The sequence below is a fragment of the Pezoporus occidentalis genome, unplaced genomic scaffold (genome assembly GCF_034315485.1).
Source record: "Pezoporus occidentalis ecotype Australia unplaced genomic scaffold, CSIRO_AGI_Poc_V1 ctg127, whole genome shotgun sequence".
NCBI classification, from domain to species: domain Eukaryota; kingdom Metazoa; phylum Chordata; class Aves; order Psittaciformes; family Psittacidae; genus Pezoporus; species Pezoporus occidentalis.
In genome coordinates this window covers 1,421,784-1,440,415 of record NW_026913071.1, presented here as the reverse complement: position 1 = coordinate 1,440,415, position 18,632 = coordinate 1,421,784, and the positions used below count along the sequence as shown (strand labels likewise).

Genomic DNA, 18,632 nt, shown 5'->3' with positions numbered 1-18,632 from the left:
TCCAAAAACACCAAACAAAGTCAGTTTCATTTTAGTTCAGCTGTAGCTCCTCTCCCATTTTTAACTGCTCCAAGATTTTGGTACCTGTAACACTGACTAGGTTGAGGGGCTCATTCAGCTGGTGGTGGTTCTGAACACAAGTTAGAATCAGTTAATACTGGACCTGGGTCTTTGCTGGGACCAGAAAGAACAAGATGCCAGGTAATGCCCACCTTACCTGTTCAAGCATTTCCAGTGAAGAAACTACTTTCACTACCTTAGCAGAAAGGAGTTACACAGTTCCACAGAAAGGACCTCCAGCAGACTCCAACATGTTCTACCCCATAGAGCTGCTACCCAACAAACCAAACACAGCATATATTGTAGCAAGTAGTGTGGGTAGTTTGGAACAGGCTGAATGGTACAAATTTCTAAGGTAGGTTCATACTGCTAATAATACAGTAACAAATAATAGAAATGGGGGCAAACAGCAGAAACTAATGCAATCTATACTGGTGAACACCACGAGGAAAAGTATAAAAACACCAGTTTCCCTTTCCATTACTTCAACGTATACACCCTTATTCAAAAAAATTTAAATTACCTGTTAAAAATTACTAGCCAAGTAGAGAGAGGAAATTAAGTCTTTCACCCATAAAAAGTTCTACTTATTGCAAAAAAACTCACACAACTGCAAAGAACCATTGTAACCACTAACTTACATCACCTGCCAGAAATACGATCACCTCAACAGTTTGCAATTCAGAGGTTAATCTACTTAAAGTTTTAGGACAAATCACTACTCATTATCTTAGTGCAACTACACTCCTTGGCAGGATAAGGTCACACTACCTACCAAAGAGAAAAATACCTCTCTCCAGTGCACCAAACCATGACAACTCATTGAAAGACTATTTTTAGCCATCTTCCAGACATCCTCAAAACAGTGAGATATATTTTCGTAACTTCAAATTAACCTTTAACAAAGAATGCCAATTTAACTCTTTACCAATATATGACTATTATATATTGTTAAACTATAACTGTATAAGCTGTTAGCTATAATATAACCAGTATAAGCCAGGTTGCATGACACTGTTTGGAAGGTAACTAGTCCTCCTCTGAGCACATCAGCATGCACAATGACGCTGGTGTATAACCAATGTGGGGAACTATAAATTTCCCTCTCGATCCCTTCCATACCCAAGACTCCCATTATGCCACTCAGCTAGGTTATTACTCATCAAGAAAGAACAGCAAGTAACTTCTGAACCATTTCACAGCCAACGGCCGTTTTCTCCCCTCCTACATAAACAGAAATGCCAAATACCAAACCTATTTGTAGCAGTCAAGATGAGTTCTAACAGGCGAATTACCATGAGGATAAACTGATCTGGATGTTTACCTAACCACTAATAATTATTCCTACTTATTCGTTTGTTGTACCCCAAATGCATGGAGTACTTAATAGAGAAAGTCTGATCCTTGCATGGAGGAACTCCCATCAGTAGGAAAGAAAGTGAAGCAAGATGAAACTACATGAGAAACCAATCTCAATTTAAACCACTTGTGACAGCAGGGACATGGATCTTAGCTTTGATTCTGCAAGAACCTCTTTTAGCCTTTACTGGAACCACCCCAAAGAAAGATGATCCATTGCTAGATATTCATCAAGTTATACAAAACCATAAATCTCTATCAACGTAACAGAATACCAGAAGCAGATGTCCTACAGACTCTAGGACTTCATCCTCTTGGCTTTTATTGATGTTCTTACCACCTTAAGAGGGTTTCAACTCTGGTGGCATGAGATAGTAGGTCACTGTTGGAAACATACACATGTTCAGCTTCAGAGAAAAGAAATCCTGAGAGTTAAACAGCCCAACTCCCTCGATTTTGCTCCTACCAAACAAAGCATACCCACGTGAATGTACATCTAATGCAACTTACTGATCATATCAATATACAACTGGGGCTGGTAACTGCTGGCACCACAAACCAGCAGTGTCCCAGTACCATGCAAACATTCAGGTTTAGCTGTGATCACTCTGAAGGCAATCAGTGTGCAAGATCACTACCAACCACCTTCATGCAGCTATACCTTGAAAAGTGACTCCATGAAAGTGGTATGAGGGTGAGGTAGGGAGGAAAGAGGAGTGTAGTGTTTATTTCCTTTTAACTTTCCATTTCATATGTGTTCAGTGCCATGCCTGAACACGTTCAGACACTTCTTCCCTTCCCCACTTACCCTTTTTCCAAACGCTTGTCCTACAAATTGTATCTGGGATTTGAAAATCTTTCTTTCCTATGCACACAGAGTAATAAAGAGACTTTGCAATCAAAATTCTGCACTTATGTACACCTGTGTTAACCCCATTGTCCTCAAATTAGTCCTTTAACAATGGCCGTGGGTTTGTACAGGTGCTTAACAAGCCCTTTAATTGGAATTTAACAAACAATTCCAACAGCAGGGGGGGGAAAAAGGGAAAAGAAAAGAGGAGGAAGAATTCAGCTCACTCCTTGTGGCACTAGCTAACACGTTCAAGGAGCAGGAAAAACAAAAACAAACGTGAAAGGTATTTAGGTGTGGGCAGATGCTGACAAGCAACTCACGAGACTTCAAAAAACTGCCTGTTTTCTACTTAGATCCCCAAACCAGAGCAATAGCAGGGAGTGTAAATGAAAACTTTTGTTTCTCATTTGCACCATCTTTCCACTATTATCTTTACCCTCTTTCCCAATTCAACTACTTTGCTTCCAAAATGGACTTTGTATTTGACACCCTTGGGCCCACAAACTTAGGCCACAATCCTACAAGACCAAACACATGGACCCATCTGGGCTGAGGACCAGCCTCCAGAGGGCTGACATGCAGACAAGCCTGGTGCATGTGCAGGATGGGGCTGTATTTGCACCACCAGCTCCTGGGAAGGAAAGCACCTCCAAACCACTTACCACTGCATTAGGAAACAACCCCCAATGGGAGGTAGAAAAGCAAGACAGAGCCAGGCGGAAAGGCAAGCTTGAGGAAATGCCACACAGTGAGAAGAGAACATTGGCTGCTTTGAGTCACCACTACGACTAAACTCAAAACCTGCTTTTTTAGGCTGAGCTAGATTTACACAGGTAAAATCAAATAAAAGCTTTCTCCTGCAGTCATGAGCTTCTGCTTGCAACCATGACTTAAAACAGGCTTCCTCCAGCCCTTTCTCCATGTATCAAGCCATGGCACGGACTGTATATGTAGTTAGGCTTTGTTGTGATGGATAACTTGGTCATAACAGTGTAACAAGAAAGGTTATCCAGCTGGCAAATGAAAGGGATCAGCGACTTTATACGGCCAGCAATTACTCCTCAGTGATGGAGAATTACTACAGAGCACTCATTACTGAAGAGATGCCAGTTACTGACAAATTACCAAACTGAGAAATTAATTACCAGCTGAGAAAATAATGCACAAGGGATAGGACTGAAAAAGCCATGTTCAAGAGAGGTCCATAATTTGCAACAAGTATATTCTCATGAACAATTAGTCCTGGTACAATTAGTACCACACTGGGTACTCTTTCAGGATGGCAGACATCACTACTGGTCTGCAAACCATCAGTGGTCAAGACAAAACAGCAGCATCTAAAAATGGAGACATTGTTCAACCTGACCGTGACGTTGTCCAACACACAGACCCAACTCTGTGCTCCAACACTGCATCAGCCATTCAGCACTACTGCCAGGAAAAATCGTTGTCTCCCAACTCCTCCTTGTGCCTACAGGATGACTTCTACCCGTTCAGAAAACACAGCACACTCATAGGCAAGTGAACCAGGGCAATGAGTGCTCTGAGGAGCTGTACTCAGAAGTGTGCTTTGCTGCACACCAACAGCCATTTTTGCAGTGCAAGCTCCAAGACAAGAAAGTTTTCCACACCTTTTTCATGCTAGAGGCCAACTCTGGGGGAAAAAAAAAAAAAAAAAAAAAAATCAATCTGTTTTTTTGCTAAAATATAAAAAGATCTACCCAAATTCTTCATCATCATCATCATCATGAGGTGGAAAATAACAGAGAGGTGGAGGTGGAGAAAATACCTGCATATAAAAGCCACACATGACCTGAGCCAAAATTGAGTCTGTATTAGCTTTAACGTTTCTGTCATCAGCAGCAAGACATTCCTTTTTCCTCTGCCCGTATCTAAGGAACCTGGCGCACACGCTGGCTGATCCCAGATCTCCGAAGAAGGATGAATTAGACATACATCGCTCACAGGATCCCAACACAACACCTAACCAGCCATGCCACAGGCCTTGAAGACAACGTGATACAGAGAAACACAAGACATCAGCCTAAAGGGCTCCTCTCTCTCTCTCTCTGCATTCAGATATAGTGGTGAATGAGGGGGAGAAACATAACACTAACTAAATGATTAAATAAATTAGCCAAGGTCGCTACCTCCAAGCCTTTACAAAGCAGAGATCCTACATTATTTCAGGGAGAACAAATAGAAGGCAATCACAAAGCCTGAACAGCTAAGTAAACGGACATCAAAATGACTAACTTTGCACCCGGGATAATTACTGAAGAAAATCAAGGAGCTTAATATTTCCTTTTCTTTCAAAGCGAAGGCATACAGGAAATTTAGCAGTCACGTTTTCTTCCTTGGGCAAGAACACCCACACTGCTCACTCATTCACTCCCATTTTCCTCTGTGTAGCATCTGACCAAAAGGAGCTCAGAACAAGGCCGCCAGACACTCCTGCATCACACACAGCAACAACTTTGATTTTTACAGTTTTACTTGGCTTGCTCACAAGGCTCAGTCTCATGTAATCCACAGGCCTGATCCTTCCCCTAATAAGACCAATGGCAAAACTCCAGCTGATTCAGTAGTTCTGGACAGACCTTGCAGTGGCAAGAGGATAAACTTTAAGGGTCCAAGCCTTATTCATTCACTTTTCCTGCTTCCACAAGTAATCCTATTAAAAGAACGGACTGCTCCTAAGAGTCAAAGATGCAGTATCGAGAAACTGACTGAGAAGTATTTGGGGTTCCTCCTCCAGCTGAGCACAAGCACATTCCCCAAAGCATCCTCTTATTTCTGAATATGAAATCACAGCACCAGTAAAAAATAACTAAAAGCAAAATGCCTGAAAAATGTCATTCTTGGCAGGAGGAAGAAACCTCAGTCTTCCTTTTAAAACAAGGGCAATCGAATGATGAGTAGCTGAAAATGTGGCCACACACACACTCCTTCACATACACATACATACACAGAAGCAGTACATCAGAAGTGAATCGGAGAGAGAAAGATGAATTTGAACCCTTTATCCCCTGTCCTTTATAAAAGCTGCCACTCAGTAAACGGAGATTGCTCTAATTACTGTGACAATTCTGCACCCCGTTCAAACAACTTTTGTGTTCTGGACAGGTTTCTCTGCGAGTTTGAAATTCTTGGCCTGAGAACCACTCTTGTCTAAAAGAGGTTTCTCGTTGCAAACGTAGAATGCAACACTAACAAGTTTTCCCTCTTTTCAGCTCCTTTCATTCTCCTCTTTTCCAATTGCCTGATTCAGGGCTTAATGGAAACTTGTCAAGGCTTTTCTTCCCACAAACCCTGTAGAGCCCCAAGGCAATCTGTGCACAGAGTAACCACAGGAATCTCATATTGTCAATTAAAATTGAATAGACACCTGATAACCGACTATACGCTCACGAATAATACACATCACATGCATATACACAGATGTGCCCACAGAACCAGTCCCATACCTGGGCACAGCAGCAGCACAGTGACACACCAATTCCCATTTACAGCCACCCAGCTACACCCAGGTTCCAGGTTTGACTTTTTAATTCCATATTGATGAAATTTAATTTCACATTTATGAAATTAAAAACAAAGTACTCGCAAGTAATGTAGCTGAGCAGCAGATTCCAATGGAAAATAAACTACCTACGTATACCAGGCATTTGGCCTTTAATAACCCTGGGGATTGTAAAGATATTTAGCTGCTATCCAGATAAAATAAGCTCTGTGGATATTCTTTACACAGCAGTTCTGTGACCCATACAGTAGTTATGTTTGTGACTAGCTCCTGTAAAGCACTTTTTGTTTGTCTGTTTGGTGTTTTTTAACTGACACTGACATGTTTTAAACTACATTTTACAGTGTACTTTAAGAATTAAGAAAAAGCCCATAGGGAAATATAACAGGGATAGAAGTAAATGGAGACATTTGCTTAATAACAATAAAAACCTCGAAAACTTGACTTCCAGACAAACAACTATAATCTATAACTCCTTCCAAAGGGAGAAAACCTTCTTGCCAATGGCCCAGAGAAAACAAAGGTAGAAACAGTGATTGCCATCTTATTCTTCTGATGTGCTCATTCAAGGTCATGCCTTCCCCTGGATTCTTTAATATTGGCAAACATTTATAATAGCGTAATTTCAATGGCAGTCTGCTCAGCCTGGGTGTAGATCAATGCAGCATCTATATACAGTCTTCCAGACCCTGCCTGTGTCACAGTAGTGGCCCTGGTTTTATAAATCTCTTAAATCTAATTAAACCAATGCAAACCTCTTACTGTGTATGCTCCCAAACCAGTTCACTGGTTTAACCAAGTTAAAATTATTCAGGCTAGGGTTTAAAACAGTTCCAAGAGAACCTTTATTAAATATTTGCATCAGTTAGAAATCAATTAGTGGCTTGTCTTGAGAACAGAAAAGCCTATAGCCTCAGACTTTTCCAGATCAGTATTTAGGGAGTCAGTGACTCCAGTGGGAATTTGGATATGCCCAAAGAGGTACACCCCCCACCTTTTCTTGCTCCATTTTTTCCTTTCTTAATATAGGATGACTTGTTTCTATTGTATCAACATCCAAGAATCTCTCATATTCCCCAGGAAGTCCCTCTGCAGTATTTCCAGGTTAGCATTTTGTAACTATTACTTCCACATGCTCCTTTTGGAATTTTTTGGTGTCTCAGCTACATCAACATCACCAGTGAAATAAAAAAACAACCACTGATTTTGTTGTATACAGCATCTTTCATGCCACAGACACTCCAGAGAGCCCTACAAAGCTGTGAGATAGATACTGGTTGAGGACAATTACATATTCATACCTGATAGCCATTAGGTATGCAATCATACTTCCCATGGAGCCTAGGGCATTAAAACCTGTTCTCCCAAGAGGGGAGAACAGTTAGTCAGGCCTAACTGTATCAGTAGGGCTAACAAAGTGGTTATGGAACCCTTACCACAAGAGAGTCCCTCCTGATCACTTCCTGGCCAAATACCTGCAGGAGTTTGGTACTGAAAACATCTGACTACAAAAGGAAGCTGCCCTTCCACCTTCTCCCTCCCTTGCACTTCCTTCAGCAAGCAGCAAAAGCATTTGAAACAAGGCAAATCCATTCTTCGCTTACCAAAGCCTACTTGTCTCCTGTAATTTCTATCATTTTCCTGTCATCATTTCTTCTTTGCTGAAACCAGCAGCATATGAGTCAGAGCGCAACCATTAACTTTTACAACTTCCATACAAATCCACCTACTCATATTAGAAAAGCAGTACTGACATGCTACGCAGCCTCAGACCAGAGCCTGATTCTGCCAGAATTCTCTGGGTTTCTGTGGGTAAGTCAGATACTGCAGAAGCAGGAGCTTGGGTAAGAAAACACCATTAGAAACATAACTTTTAATGTTTTATTTTCCCCTCCAAGAGTGAAGGATGCCACAGAAGCAGCAATATAACAATATGACATTTAGTCGAGTTTGGCTTTTTCAATACCTTTACCCACTTTTGAAGAAGTTGGCCACTGGTTCAAGACACACGGGGCCTGATCCAAAGCCCTTCATTATTAATAGAAGGCTTTTTTTCCACTGACTTCAATGGATCTTGGACCAAGCCCAAGGAAGACAAGATTTCACAGCAGTAAGAGTGACACACATTCTCCGCATTCAAAATAAAACAATACGGGGCATTTACGATGTCAATCTGTACAGTGTGGATTTGTTTGTATTTTGCTCTTTTAGAACAGGATCTAGGCTGGTGGATTAACACACCCAGAAAGTCTCTCCGAAGTTGGAAGGAATTATAGGCAGATACAAAATGCCACAGTGAGAGTACTGCCAATATTTCCCCCACCTAGAATATAAAGGCATCCTTTACCACAACATTTCTTATAAGCTGTTGCAGCCACATTTTCAAGCATCCCATCACTATAAACTCCTTCAGTAACAGCTACAACATTACCCATGATGAATTAATTTGTATTAATATGGCTATCACGTGCATTTCCATATGAAACCCATTGTTCTGGAGCATTAATAAAAACCTCACCCAGTGAAGTAACATGGAACCCCTATATTTAGTTTAAAGAAATTTTAACCAAATACATTGAAACAAAATTGCTAATATCTTTAGTACATCATAATTGGCACAGCAAGCAGAAACCCAGTTATCTTCTCAGTACGTATTTATGGCATCACCCTTCCCCATTCATTCTGCATTTTCTTAGAGAATCTGCTGTACCCTACATCTGCAATTCATTGACTTTACAATTTACCACATGTTGAGATGGAGAGGTCTCAGCTCCATTTGAATCACTGCACAAATATGCAAGTGATTTATCGTTTTAAAACTGAAGACTGCAGAAGAACGACTCCACTTTTCCTGAACATTACTCCTTCTGGCAGACCATGAACAATTACAGCGCGTACTAATTAAGCTCTGTAAATGTGCTGTGCCCTGCTAATGCCTACCAGGCCTCAAATTCAGTTGCATGAAGCCAAACTTCAGCCAGCGACTTAACTCATTCAGCACTGCCCGGTTGCCTGAGCGTGACCCCACGAAGAATAAGGGTCGAGGGTTTAGCCAGCCTAAAACAAAGGCGCGAGACTGAACAGATTTTGCCGGAAAGAATCAGAGAGGGGGGGAGATGCTGGAAGGGGTGGGAAGTGCCTTGGGAACAGGAGGAACATCCCTGTTGATAACCTGTTAAAAAGGTACAATACCACGCCAGCTTTGCAGTGCGGGGCTGGGGGATTCAGATCTGTCCCCGGGGGCTAATAAGTCACAGTGCTCCATTGATTAGGGAAATGCATAAAACCTTCAACAAAACTGTACAGCTATTTGTGGAAGGGCCCAATTGACATCCCCCTCTCTTCTCTTTTTTTAAAGTGGAGTTTTACATGGTTCGCAGAAGAAAAACATATGGGCAAAGAAGCGCAGCTTTCCACCACACACATAACCCTGCCTTTTGCTTCAATTAGTCTCCAAGCACAACAGTAACCTACAGGGAGCCCAAAAAATCAACTGCTGGAGAAATTAAAGCTAAAAGTAATACCTAAGCATATCCAATTTGCCGCATTATCTTGTTAACACACACGCACCCCCAGCACAGACAAGACAGCAGCACTTCAAATCTGACTGTCCGCTCTGGCAAAGCATGTTTTATGGGGAGCGAGGCGAGAATCACGAGCTTTGCTGAGTGAAGCAAGGTTTCTCCTCGGGCCCCAGACTTTCCTGACACTTAAGAGTCAATCCCCAGATCCCAAGCTTCCCCTCCAACCATCCGTTCAAACACTGGCCTTCAAATACTGGCGGTTTCTTGCCCCCTCCAAGTTTCTACGATTTCTCCTCCCGCTCCAACATCCCTTTGTCCTCCAATTACTCTCCAGCGGCCTCTCTGCTCTCACCATGCCTCCCCCCTTCCAAAATACCCCATCACCCTGCTCCCCTCCTCGCCCTTACACACTGACCTACACATCCACCCCAGCCTGACCCTTCCAGCAGGACACAAGGCTTCTCCCCTAAAACCTACCTCTAACCTCAACACCTTAATTCATTCAGCGCATGTTTCCCCTTAACATGGGCTTTTGCTGCTTTTTAAGGGGCCCTGTTTTATACGCACAGAACAGCCTAATATACATATTCCCAAGCATCCACCTTCTGCATAAAACCTGATGCAATTTCCCCCCACACCCCTTAGCTCAGTGGGACGTGAGAAAATTAAAGGACATTTCCAGGTGTCATCTGTCTTTAAATGTTTGCTTGCGTCGGTATCTAGGAAATACTGCACAATACTGCTGAGACCTCTGTAAAGGACACGAGCTGTGCTTAAACTTCTTCAGCATCACCCACAGCCCCTTACAGCACTGCAAGCGTTAATTATAAACTTTGGAGCCTATGTCAAAAAAGAGGCACAAACACAAACCAGCAGTTGGGAGGAGGAGCAGAAACAGTCTCCGCTTTCGGGTGGGGAAAGAAGAGAGGATTTCCATATCTTCTCCCCCTTGCACCCCCAGCACCACACTCCATCTCTCATTGCTTATAATTAGTGAAAGAAATTTGACCCACTGCCAGTGTCTGTGGACCTTGGATATTATAAGGCCAGCGTGGCGTCAAATATCTTAACATTCATAAGTGTTATAGGCTGTAAATAAACCCCGTGGATTTATGACCCTGCGGTGCTTGCCAGCAAACGACTGTGGCACATTTCTTTCAGCAGACCTGTAGAGGTGCAAGTTTGCCTTTGGTTGTAAAATTAACCATTTCCTTCACAAATGTGCCCAATTAGAAGTCAAAGTTTTAAGGCTTACTTACATGTTTGCCAGGACCTGGTACTGAGGAGGTGCCCGGGGAGCAAAGCTTTAAGCCTTTTCCCCCACAAAACCTCTCAACACCCCCACCGCCCCCAAAAGCAAAACTTCTCACAACAGCCCCAATGTGTGAGAAAACTGCCTGATTTCACCAAAAAAAAAAAAAAAACACACACAAATATAAAAAGCCCCAGACTGACAACCCGAGTGCTTTCATATGCGCCTATGGCCAGCCCTCAGTTTTGGCTGCTGGGAGGCTGGGGGGGAGCAGGCGTCTCCCCCCCGGGCTGTGCCTGGAGAAGGATCTCCTCCCTTCCCCCAGGATAATGTCATCTGCTTCCTGTGTAGGAGAGCATTTGCTAAATCCAGGTTGTCTCATGCTTAACTGCCAATAATCCAACTTCCACATAACTCCCAGACAGCTGGGAAAAGGTCCTCAGAGTTTTTAGTCATGGTACAGAAACACACGTCCACACAAAAACTCTGCAGCTGTCCTTTTTCTCTACACCACATTTTTTATCTGATTTTGGGGCCCAGTCATGAAAGTCTTGACAAATTTAAACCATTTCTACCTACATTCCGGTTTACAAGCTCCAATGAAAGCTACACCATACTCTTCCCACCCCCCCCTCCAACACCCCCCCCCCCCCATCTTCAGCTGACAAATCAGCACATATTTGCTTGAACAAAAAAAAAAACCTAAGAGGAAGGAGGAGGGGGGCAAAAACCCACCCCACTTAACATCATCAGCCCATGTATGAATGCATTCAAAAAACCTGGAAAGGCATCTACTGTATTTTCTTTCTTTCAGTACAGATCAGCCACTGGTGCACCTATTAAAATTGTTCGATTTCCAAAGCAAATATTATGTTTAATGAAGTGCAGTCCTGCAATTATCCTGTACACTCAAGTAACAGTACTGCATTATATTGTTTTGCAAGGGCCCAGAAACATGAAACTTCTCTCCAACTAATTTTCATAGCCCCCTAAAGAGAAGCTGATTGACTCAGCCATGCAGCATTTGCTCCAGAATGAAATCTTATCAGGGGAAGTTAAAAAATTATATATAAAAATCAATAAATAAGAAAAAGAGGAGAATTACAAATAAATCAGCTTCTTTGCAGAAAAGAAGTTAACAAACACAGTCTGTTTGCCAGTGTATACCAGCTATGCTAATGCTATAGCAAAGTGATTCAGCAATCTACCTAATTAAGCATGAGGAAAGTTTCTTTATGGAGGTTCCATTTGATTTACACCACAGGATCATCAGTTCTTATTTAATAGCTTGTTTTTACACAAGTCCAAAAACTTTATTAAAATCATGTCCGTTCAATTTAAAAAAATAAAATAAAATAAAGAATATAAATCAAATAATTCACTCCCCACTGAATAGCTATGTATCATAAAGTACCAAAGTGCTGACATACTAAGTTGTATCTACATTATTAAACTAGCTGGTGGACATTAATACTATAATCCATACTGCAGACATTAAACCTCAACCATAAAGATTAGTAAAGAATTAATATTGTCACATCGGGACTGAGACCTTAACACGCCAGCCATAAATATTTCTGAAGGAGATGAAAAACAATTAGCATAAATACCAAAGAAGGGCAAGAACACCTGTTCTTTTTCAGTGCGATAAGCATTTTATTGTTCTCTATTTAAAATGTAATGACCTGTGTAATTACAGTAATATTACATTGTATTGCAAGGGCTTGGAATGTCACACTTTGAAAAGTGTTGTCAAAACAATTGGAGGGAGGAAAAAAAAAAGGACCACCATTAACCCTTCACACCCCAGGGCTTACAGCTTTTGTATTGGGAAGGATTATGGTGTTTGATTCAGCAGATGGAGGGAAAACATCCATTTTTCAAGTCAATTACAGAAAAAAAGTATCCTCCTGAATGTAAAAAATCTGGGCGAGGGGGCTGCTCTCCACCACAGCTCTCTCCAATTCCCGAACTTCAGGACCAGACACAAGCTTACTCCTACAGTCTCACTCAGCAAGCCTCAATTTAAGGGAAAGGAAGATAAAACAGCACCAGCAAAAGTAAGACTAACTGCCAGCAGGGTTTTCTCAAATCACAATGCATCTGTTTCGTCACCGAAAGCATTAACCAAGCTCTAGATTTAGGATAAAAATTAAACACACCAATTCTTCATTTTCCAGCTCTAATGAAAAACATTCTCCTTTTTATTCTCCCCAACAGGCAGCTACCCCAGCCCCTCTGCACACACAGGTATGGCACTGGCACTGGCAGATGCATTATTTCATGACTATTTGACTAGACTTCTATTTAATACACATCTATTCTCAAAAGCAATCCACAGTATTCCATCAGAAGCAAGATTAGCATGCAAAAAAAAAAAAATCTATGACTTTTAAAAATAAAATTGTTCCTATCAAGCTTCGTAAAGAGTCTGCAGCATTTAAAGCATTATTCTTGATTTAATATATTATTTATCATAAGCAGAATTTATGATACTTCATAATTCTCCACATTCCTGAAATTGCTGCCCACGAGTTTGCTCTTGAACAGACAAATACAGGTACGTTTACAAAGCACAATAACCCTGCTACATCCCCAAATAAAAGAGAAAAAAATCCAGGGTGAAAATAAAACAAACCCAAAAATGTAAAAGCTAACCACACCCACAGACCTTTAATATTCTACAACAGCAAAAGAAAAGGAAAACCAATTTTGCTACATATCTGCATCACCTCTTTACCTTGCATGCTCTAAAACCCAACAAACATGGCTTCAGGATAAACTACATAAATAAAAATCAAATCCATAATTATGTAGAATCATTTATACATTTTCAACCTGTATTAAAATGAGAGAAAAAAAAAAAAAACAAGAGAAAGATCTAGTTCGCCTGGAATTCAAAGCTGGTACAGCAGAGAACTAGAATCCACCTCAGAACAGTGTGTGACAGCCAACAGCTATCCCGCTGAACCTTTATAATATTCTGCTCTTAGGCCTAAATAAACAACTTTAATTTTTCCCAGCTATAATTAAGTGGCAGGCAAACAAACAAGCATACAGAATGTGAAAGAATAAGGTTAAGAAGATAGGAGAAGGCTGCTGGAGCCTGGATGTGGAAATAAGAAAATTAAAATCGCCTATTGAGTGTGGAAATATCCTTTCAGAACTCATCAGATAACACAAGCAGGCCACCTGCCATACCAACAATAACCCAACCTGGAATCTGCTGCACAGCACCTTGAATTCACACAAACCCAGCATTCCTATGGAGGCCTTTTTTAACTGTGGAAGGAGCATGGGGAAGAAGGAGACTGCCAGGAAAGCTAACTGCTATGGCATCCTATCCTCACATGCTAGGAGGGAAAGGATCTATAATAAAGGTAATGAGGAAAAAATAAAGAAGTAGCTATAGAAAGAAAAATGCTTAAAAAGGCAGCAGAGGTATGCTTCCTATTAGCCTACCCTTGGAACAGTGGAATGCATTTAAGGTAAAAAGGAGGGGAAGGGGATTAAAAAACAAAAAAGAACACAAAGCTTCACAATTTGCAACAAAGTGATTTGTAACAAAGATTGTTGTGCCATCTGGATCCTGGTGCTTATAGAATTTGGAATTTATTACCATCATCCATATACATGTGGGTGAGTGTATTCAAAAGGAAAAATATAATGCATTCAAGCCCCTGAATTCCCCTCCCAATCATTACAATTGCAAACGGCAGTCACCCCCATGCCAGGGTCCCAGAAATCACCTCCTTGCAAGAAGAGCCTTAGAAGTGACCAACATAAATCCCTACCACAGCCCTAAATACACGCCAAGCCAGAAAACCTCCCTCGCTACCTCCCTGGCACTCTGCGCTTACTAACCCGTGCCTATACTGACGTTCTACTAAGTGAAAGCAAGACCGACCCGATGTTTAATATTTTAATGCTTTTAAACACTTGTAGATCTGATACACCCGAGTTGTCCAAGCCCTCGGTCATTAGTACAGCTTCAACATCTACCAAACAGTGCATCTATTATTGTAAATCGCTATCTCGTGTTACCACAAGGAGGGGGGGGGGGGAGTGTATAAACACACACATGGTGATGGCGAGGACGATTCAGGTTTCGAAGAACCAAAACAGCAATGCTAAACCCATCGGTAGGGAGTGTTTTGTAGTCCCGGTGCTTTTAGCTAAAAAGCATTAAAAACTCTTTAAAAGGAACGAAAAGGTGACATTGGAGAAACCTAACGTCAGAGCAGAGCGCACCGAGGGTGACGCTACAAGCGGAAAACCAGCCGGGACTACAAACCCAACCAGCAGACCCCAAAGTTTCCCTGAGATCTGGGTTAAAACTTGCTCTACCCCCAGGCACAGGCGTGCGGACGAGCACACCCCGCCGAGCCCTGGGTTAAAGAAAGGGAAAAAACAAAATCAAAACAGAGAAAAAAAACCAACAAAACCCACAACAACAAAAGCCCGGCCGCTTTCAGCAAATTGTTTTCCTGCCAGCACACTTCCAGGAGGAATTTTGCTCGAGTTGTTTGATTATTTTCGGTTGTTGCTGCCGCCGTTGTTAGAGCTAACCGAGGCGATTTCTGTTTCCGGACTCAGCCCTCCGCTCTGCCCTGACCCCTCCGGCTCTTCCTCCCCCCTGCTCCGCACAGCGCTCCCGAAGGCAGAGCCGCGCCGGGGCCGCCGCCCGCAGCACAGCCCAGGTGAGGAGGGGCCCCGGCCGGTACCGGGCACGGTGCCGCGCTCCCGGCGGGCGCGGAGGGACGAAGGGCGCGGAGTCGCCGCAGGGCCGGCAGCGCTGAGGCCGGACATAACTCGCGGCGTCCACGGCCGGGAGGGGCACAAGGAAATCGCCTTCGCCGCAGGCCGGGGCGGACGAGGGCAGGAGAGGGTTAATGGGGAGGAAAGGGGAGGGGGAGCCGGCCCAGCCGCCACAGAGGAGGGCAGGAGGAGACGGATCTCCATGGAAAACGGAGAGTTTGGAGGGAGCGGATCCCAAGCTGGGCCGGGAGAAAATACAACACCCCCCCCCCTCCCCAGCGAGATGGGGGGAAAAGGGAACGAGAAAAAAAAATCAGACGACCCCTCCCCCCCCAAAAAAAAAGTAACTCCTTGGGTTGTTGTGTTTTTGTTATGGTTTCCTGTTGTTTTGAGGCTGGATTAGGTGGTAGTTGGATTTTGTTTGGGTTTTCTTTTTCTCCCAACCCCCCCGCAGGGGAGGTTAGAGGGCTCCAAAAAAATCTGCCCACAAAACTGAAAGTAAACAAAACGAAAAGGAAAAAAGGAGGGGGGAAGAAAAAAGGAAAAAAGGGATAAAAAGAACGTAAAAAAAAAATTGGCGAAGTGTAAACAAACCCCCAAAAGCGAAGTTTGGAAAGTTTGGTTTGCGGCGCTGGGGGGAGAAGGGGGGGAGGAAAGGGGGGCGGCGAGAGGGGCAACGGGGAGCGCGGCGGGAGCGGGGGGGGATGTGGGAAAGGAGGGGAGGAAAAAAAGGCACTTACCGTTCTCGCCGTCGGAGAGAGCGATCCATTGGGCAGATACGGGCTGCTGAGGTCGGGGATCATTATAAAGGGATAACCCGGGTATGGTGGGCCCTTAAACAACCCTCCATCTTGCCTCTTCGCAGCTAACATGGCGGGGAGACACGAGCGGGGAACGGGGAAGGGAAGGGGGCAACAGGGGGGAAAGAAGGGAAAGAGGATGGGGAGGAATGGGGAGGGGGGGGGAAGGAAAACTTTGTTTAGCAAGTGTCCCCGAAAGAGGAGCCGGGCGCCCGGCGGAGGGGCTGCGGGCGGTGCGGGGCTGCGGCGGCCGGGCCCGCCGTACTCACCTTCCTCTAAACTTTCCCGGGATTTATCTCTGAAAGTTTCGGACCGAGGCGGGGGCCGCCGCTCGGCCTGCCAGCGAGCCGGGGGTCGGCGTGGGGCAGTCGGGGAGGAGGGTGAGTTGTTTGGGGGTTTTTAAGGGGGGGGGGGGTAAGAAAAGAAGGAGAAGGGAGGAGGAGGAGGAGGAATAAAAGGCGAAGAAGACGGGAAAGGTGCGGGGAGAAGGAGAAACAAACAGAACAAAACAGAAGGCATCGTTACAAGTTGGTGCCGCGGAGGAAAGTTGGGCGCCGGCGGGAGCGGGACCCGGCGCCCCCGGCCGCGGCGAGGCTGCGCGACCCCCGCCCGCCCGCCGCCCCGAACCGGCCCCGCGGGGGGCTTCCCCCGTACCTCCGAGTCTGAGGAGCTGTTTTGATTCGTTTCTGATTCATTGACGAGAGACGACTTGACATCAGCTAAATCCCTCTCCGCCGAGGAGTTCTCGGAGATCTTCTCCTCCTGCTCCCCTTCGTCTTTGAAAGAGATCAGTTCGTCGTTGGCGCCCAGGTCGTCCCCTCCACCGCCGTTCAGCTGCGGCATTTTCCTCCTGCCTCACCCACCAGCAGCAATTTTGCAAAAAGGGGAAGGGGGAAAAAAAAGAAAAAAAAAAAAGGAGGGGAATGGGGGGGGGGGGGGGGAGGAAAAAAGAAGGGGGGGGAAAGTTTGCACCAAAAAAAGAAGAGTCCAAGGTGAAAGTTTCTTTTTTTTTTCTTCCCCTTCTCTTTCCTCCTGGGGAGGGGAAAAGAGGGAGGAGGAGGGGAGGGAAATGTCTCTTCTTTGCTTCTTTGCACCAGTGACTTTAGGCTTCTTCCTTTCCTTCTTCGGGATTTTCTCTTTCTTTCTTCCAGGGAGCTGCTCGGCGTGCACTGCGCGCACCCGCGCACGCACTCGCGGAAAAATTAGTAATAATAAAAAAATAGAGAGATGGGGGGGAGGGGGCGAAGGGGGGGGGGGGGGGGGGAAGGAAAAAAAAATAATAATGCAACAAACCAACCCAAGAAGTCAGCTGTAACGGGGGGGCAGCCGCCGCGGATATTGGGAAGCCTGTGCCGCTCGGGTTTGAGTGAGTTGAAGTTGGACTGAGAGCTTTTCAGTTCAAAGGCGGCGCTGATTGACAGATAGAAAAAGGGGGATCGAAATCCGGAGGAACGGAGAAGTCTGGGATCCGGGATTATTGACAGGGAGCGAGAAACACACCAGGCACTTAATGAGATGCAGGAGGAGGCGGGGTCTCCACGGTGACGTCTGCATAAATAAACAGGTCTGGGGCGCGGGAGGGGGGAAGGAGGAGGAGGAGGAGGGTGGGGGAAGTAGGAAACTAACAATGATCCTTTTTGGCATGGGAGCTGGAGGGGAGGGGGCAGGAAAACACTGACATGGAATAAAAACTCTGCGCTGTAGCCCAGAGCTGCAGGACCCGGGGTGGGGGGAGCGAGGAGGGGAGCAGCACCCAAACTGGCGCCCCTGTCTTCGCCCCTCGGAAAGCACCAACTTTTCCATCCTGAGCGTTAATAAACATAGCATCTCCTCGCAGTCCGGATTGCTCCTGGAGGATGTGTGCCCTTATTATTTGTGTACGTGTGACGGCAGGGCGCTGGGGGTGTTGGTTGTTTTATGTTTTTAAACCGTTAACGTTTTTTTTCTCGCCACTCGTTGGAGGTAAGAAACTCCAACCATAATAAACACGAGAATACAGTAAAAGCCTTTTATTATTATTTTTTTCCCCTTAAGCAGCACTTGCTCCTCGCGTTTATTATGGTTCTAACACGCAGGATGAAAATGTGCGAGATCACTCGCTGAAGATCAGATGTTTCCAAATTATTTTATAGTAAGGCATAATATTATTTGGTCCTTGATGTAAAAAAAAAAAAAAGGAAGAAAAAGGGAGGAGGAAAAGGAATGTGACTGCTAAGAAGTTAATTAGCATGGCAGGACGGAGAATCAAGGACTCACAGACTTCAGAAGTGAAAAGTTGTGGTGGCGTAAACATCACGCTGGGGGCAAATCAAAGTGAAAGCGGGCCAGTCCCGCGGCGGGGGGGTTACCCGCGGGGTAGCGCGGCCGGACCCCCCCCCCCCCCCCCCAATAGGGACTGCTGCCCTGCGGGGTCTGAGGAGCGAGTCTGCAAAGTCACTGTTGTGTAAAGTCACTCGGCAGAGCTCTGCCGGCACAGCAACAAAATGGGGAGCAGAATAATGCG

At 44.5% G+C, this 18,632-nt stretch overlaps 1 protein-coding gene across 29 annotated transcripts in view; it reads right to left on the bottom strand.

Moving 5' to 3' along the window:
• The window catches only part of TCF7L2 (transcription factor 7 like 2), a 177,796-nt gene extending 160,148 nt beyond the window's left edge, over positions 1 to 17,648 (bottom strand). For 13 of the 29 annotated variants that reach the window (XR_009962632.1, XM_062607873.1, XM_062607880.1 and 10 more), the window contains exons 1-3: positions 16,784 to 17,648; positions 16,399 to 16,465; positions 16,070 to 16,194 (exon numbers count right to left, since the gene is read on the bottom strand). Coding sequence is in view for 28 of the 29 variants with exons in the window: in XM_062607873.1 (XP_062463857.1) it covers positions 16,070 to 16,194; positions 16,399 to 16,465; positions 16,784 to 16,972 (381 nt within the window). In the remaining variant the exon portion in view is untranslated. The remainder of the gene's footprint in view (positions 1 to 16,069; positions 16,195 to 16,398; positions 16,466 to 16,783) is intronic. The other 16 variants (XM_062607864.1, XM_062607865.1, XM_062607869.1 and 13 more) reach the window with 3 other exon arrangements.
• Positions 17,649 to 18,632: the final 984 nt, after the last annotated feature.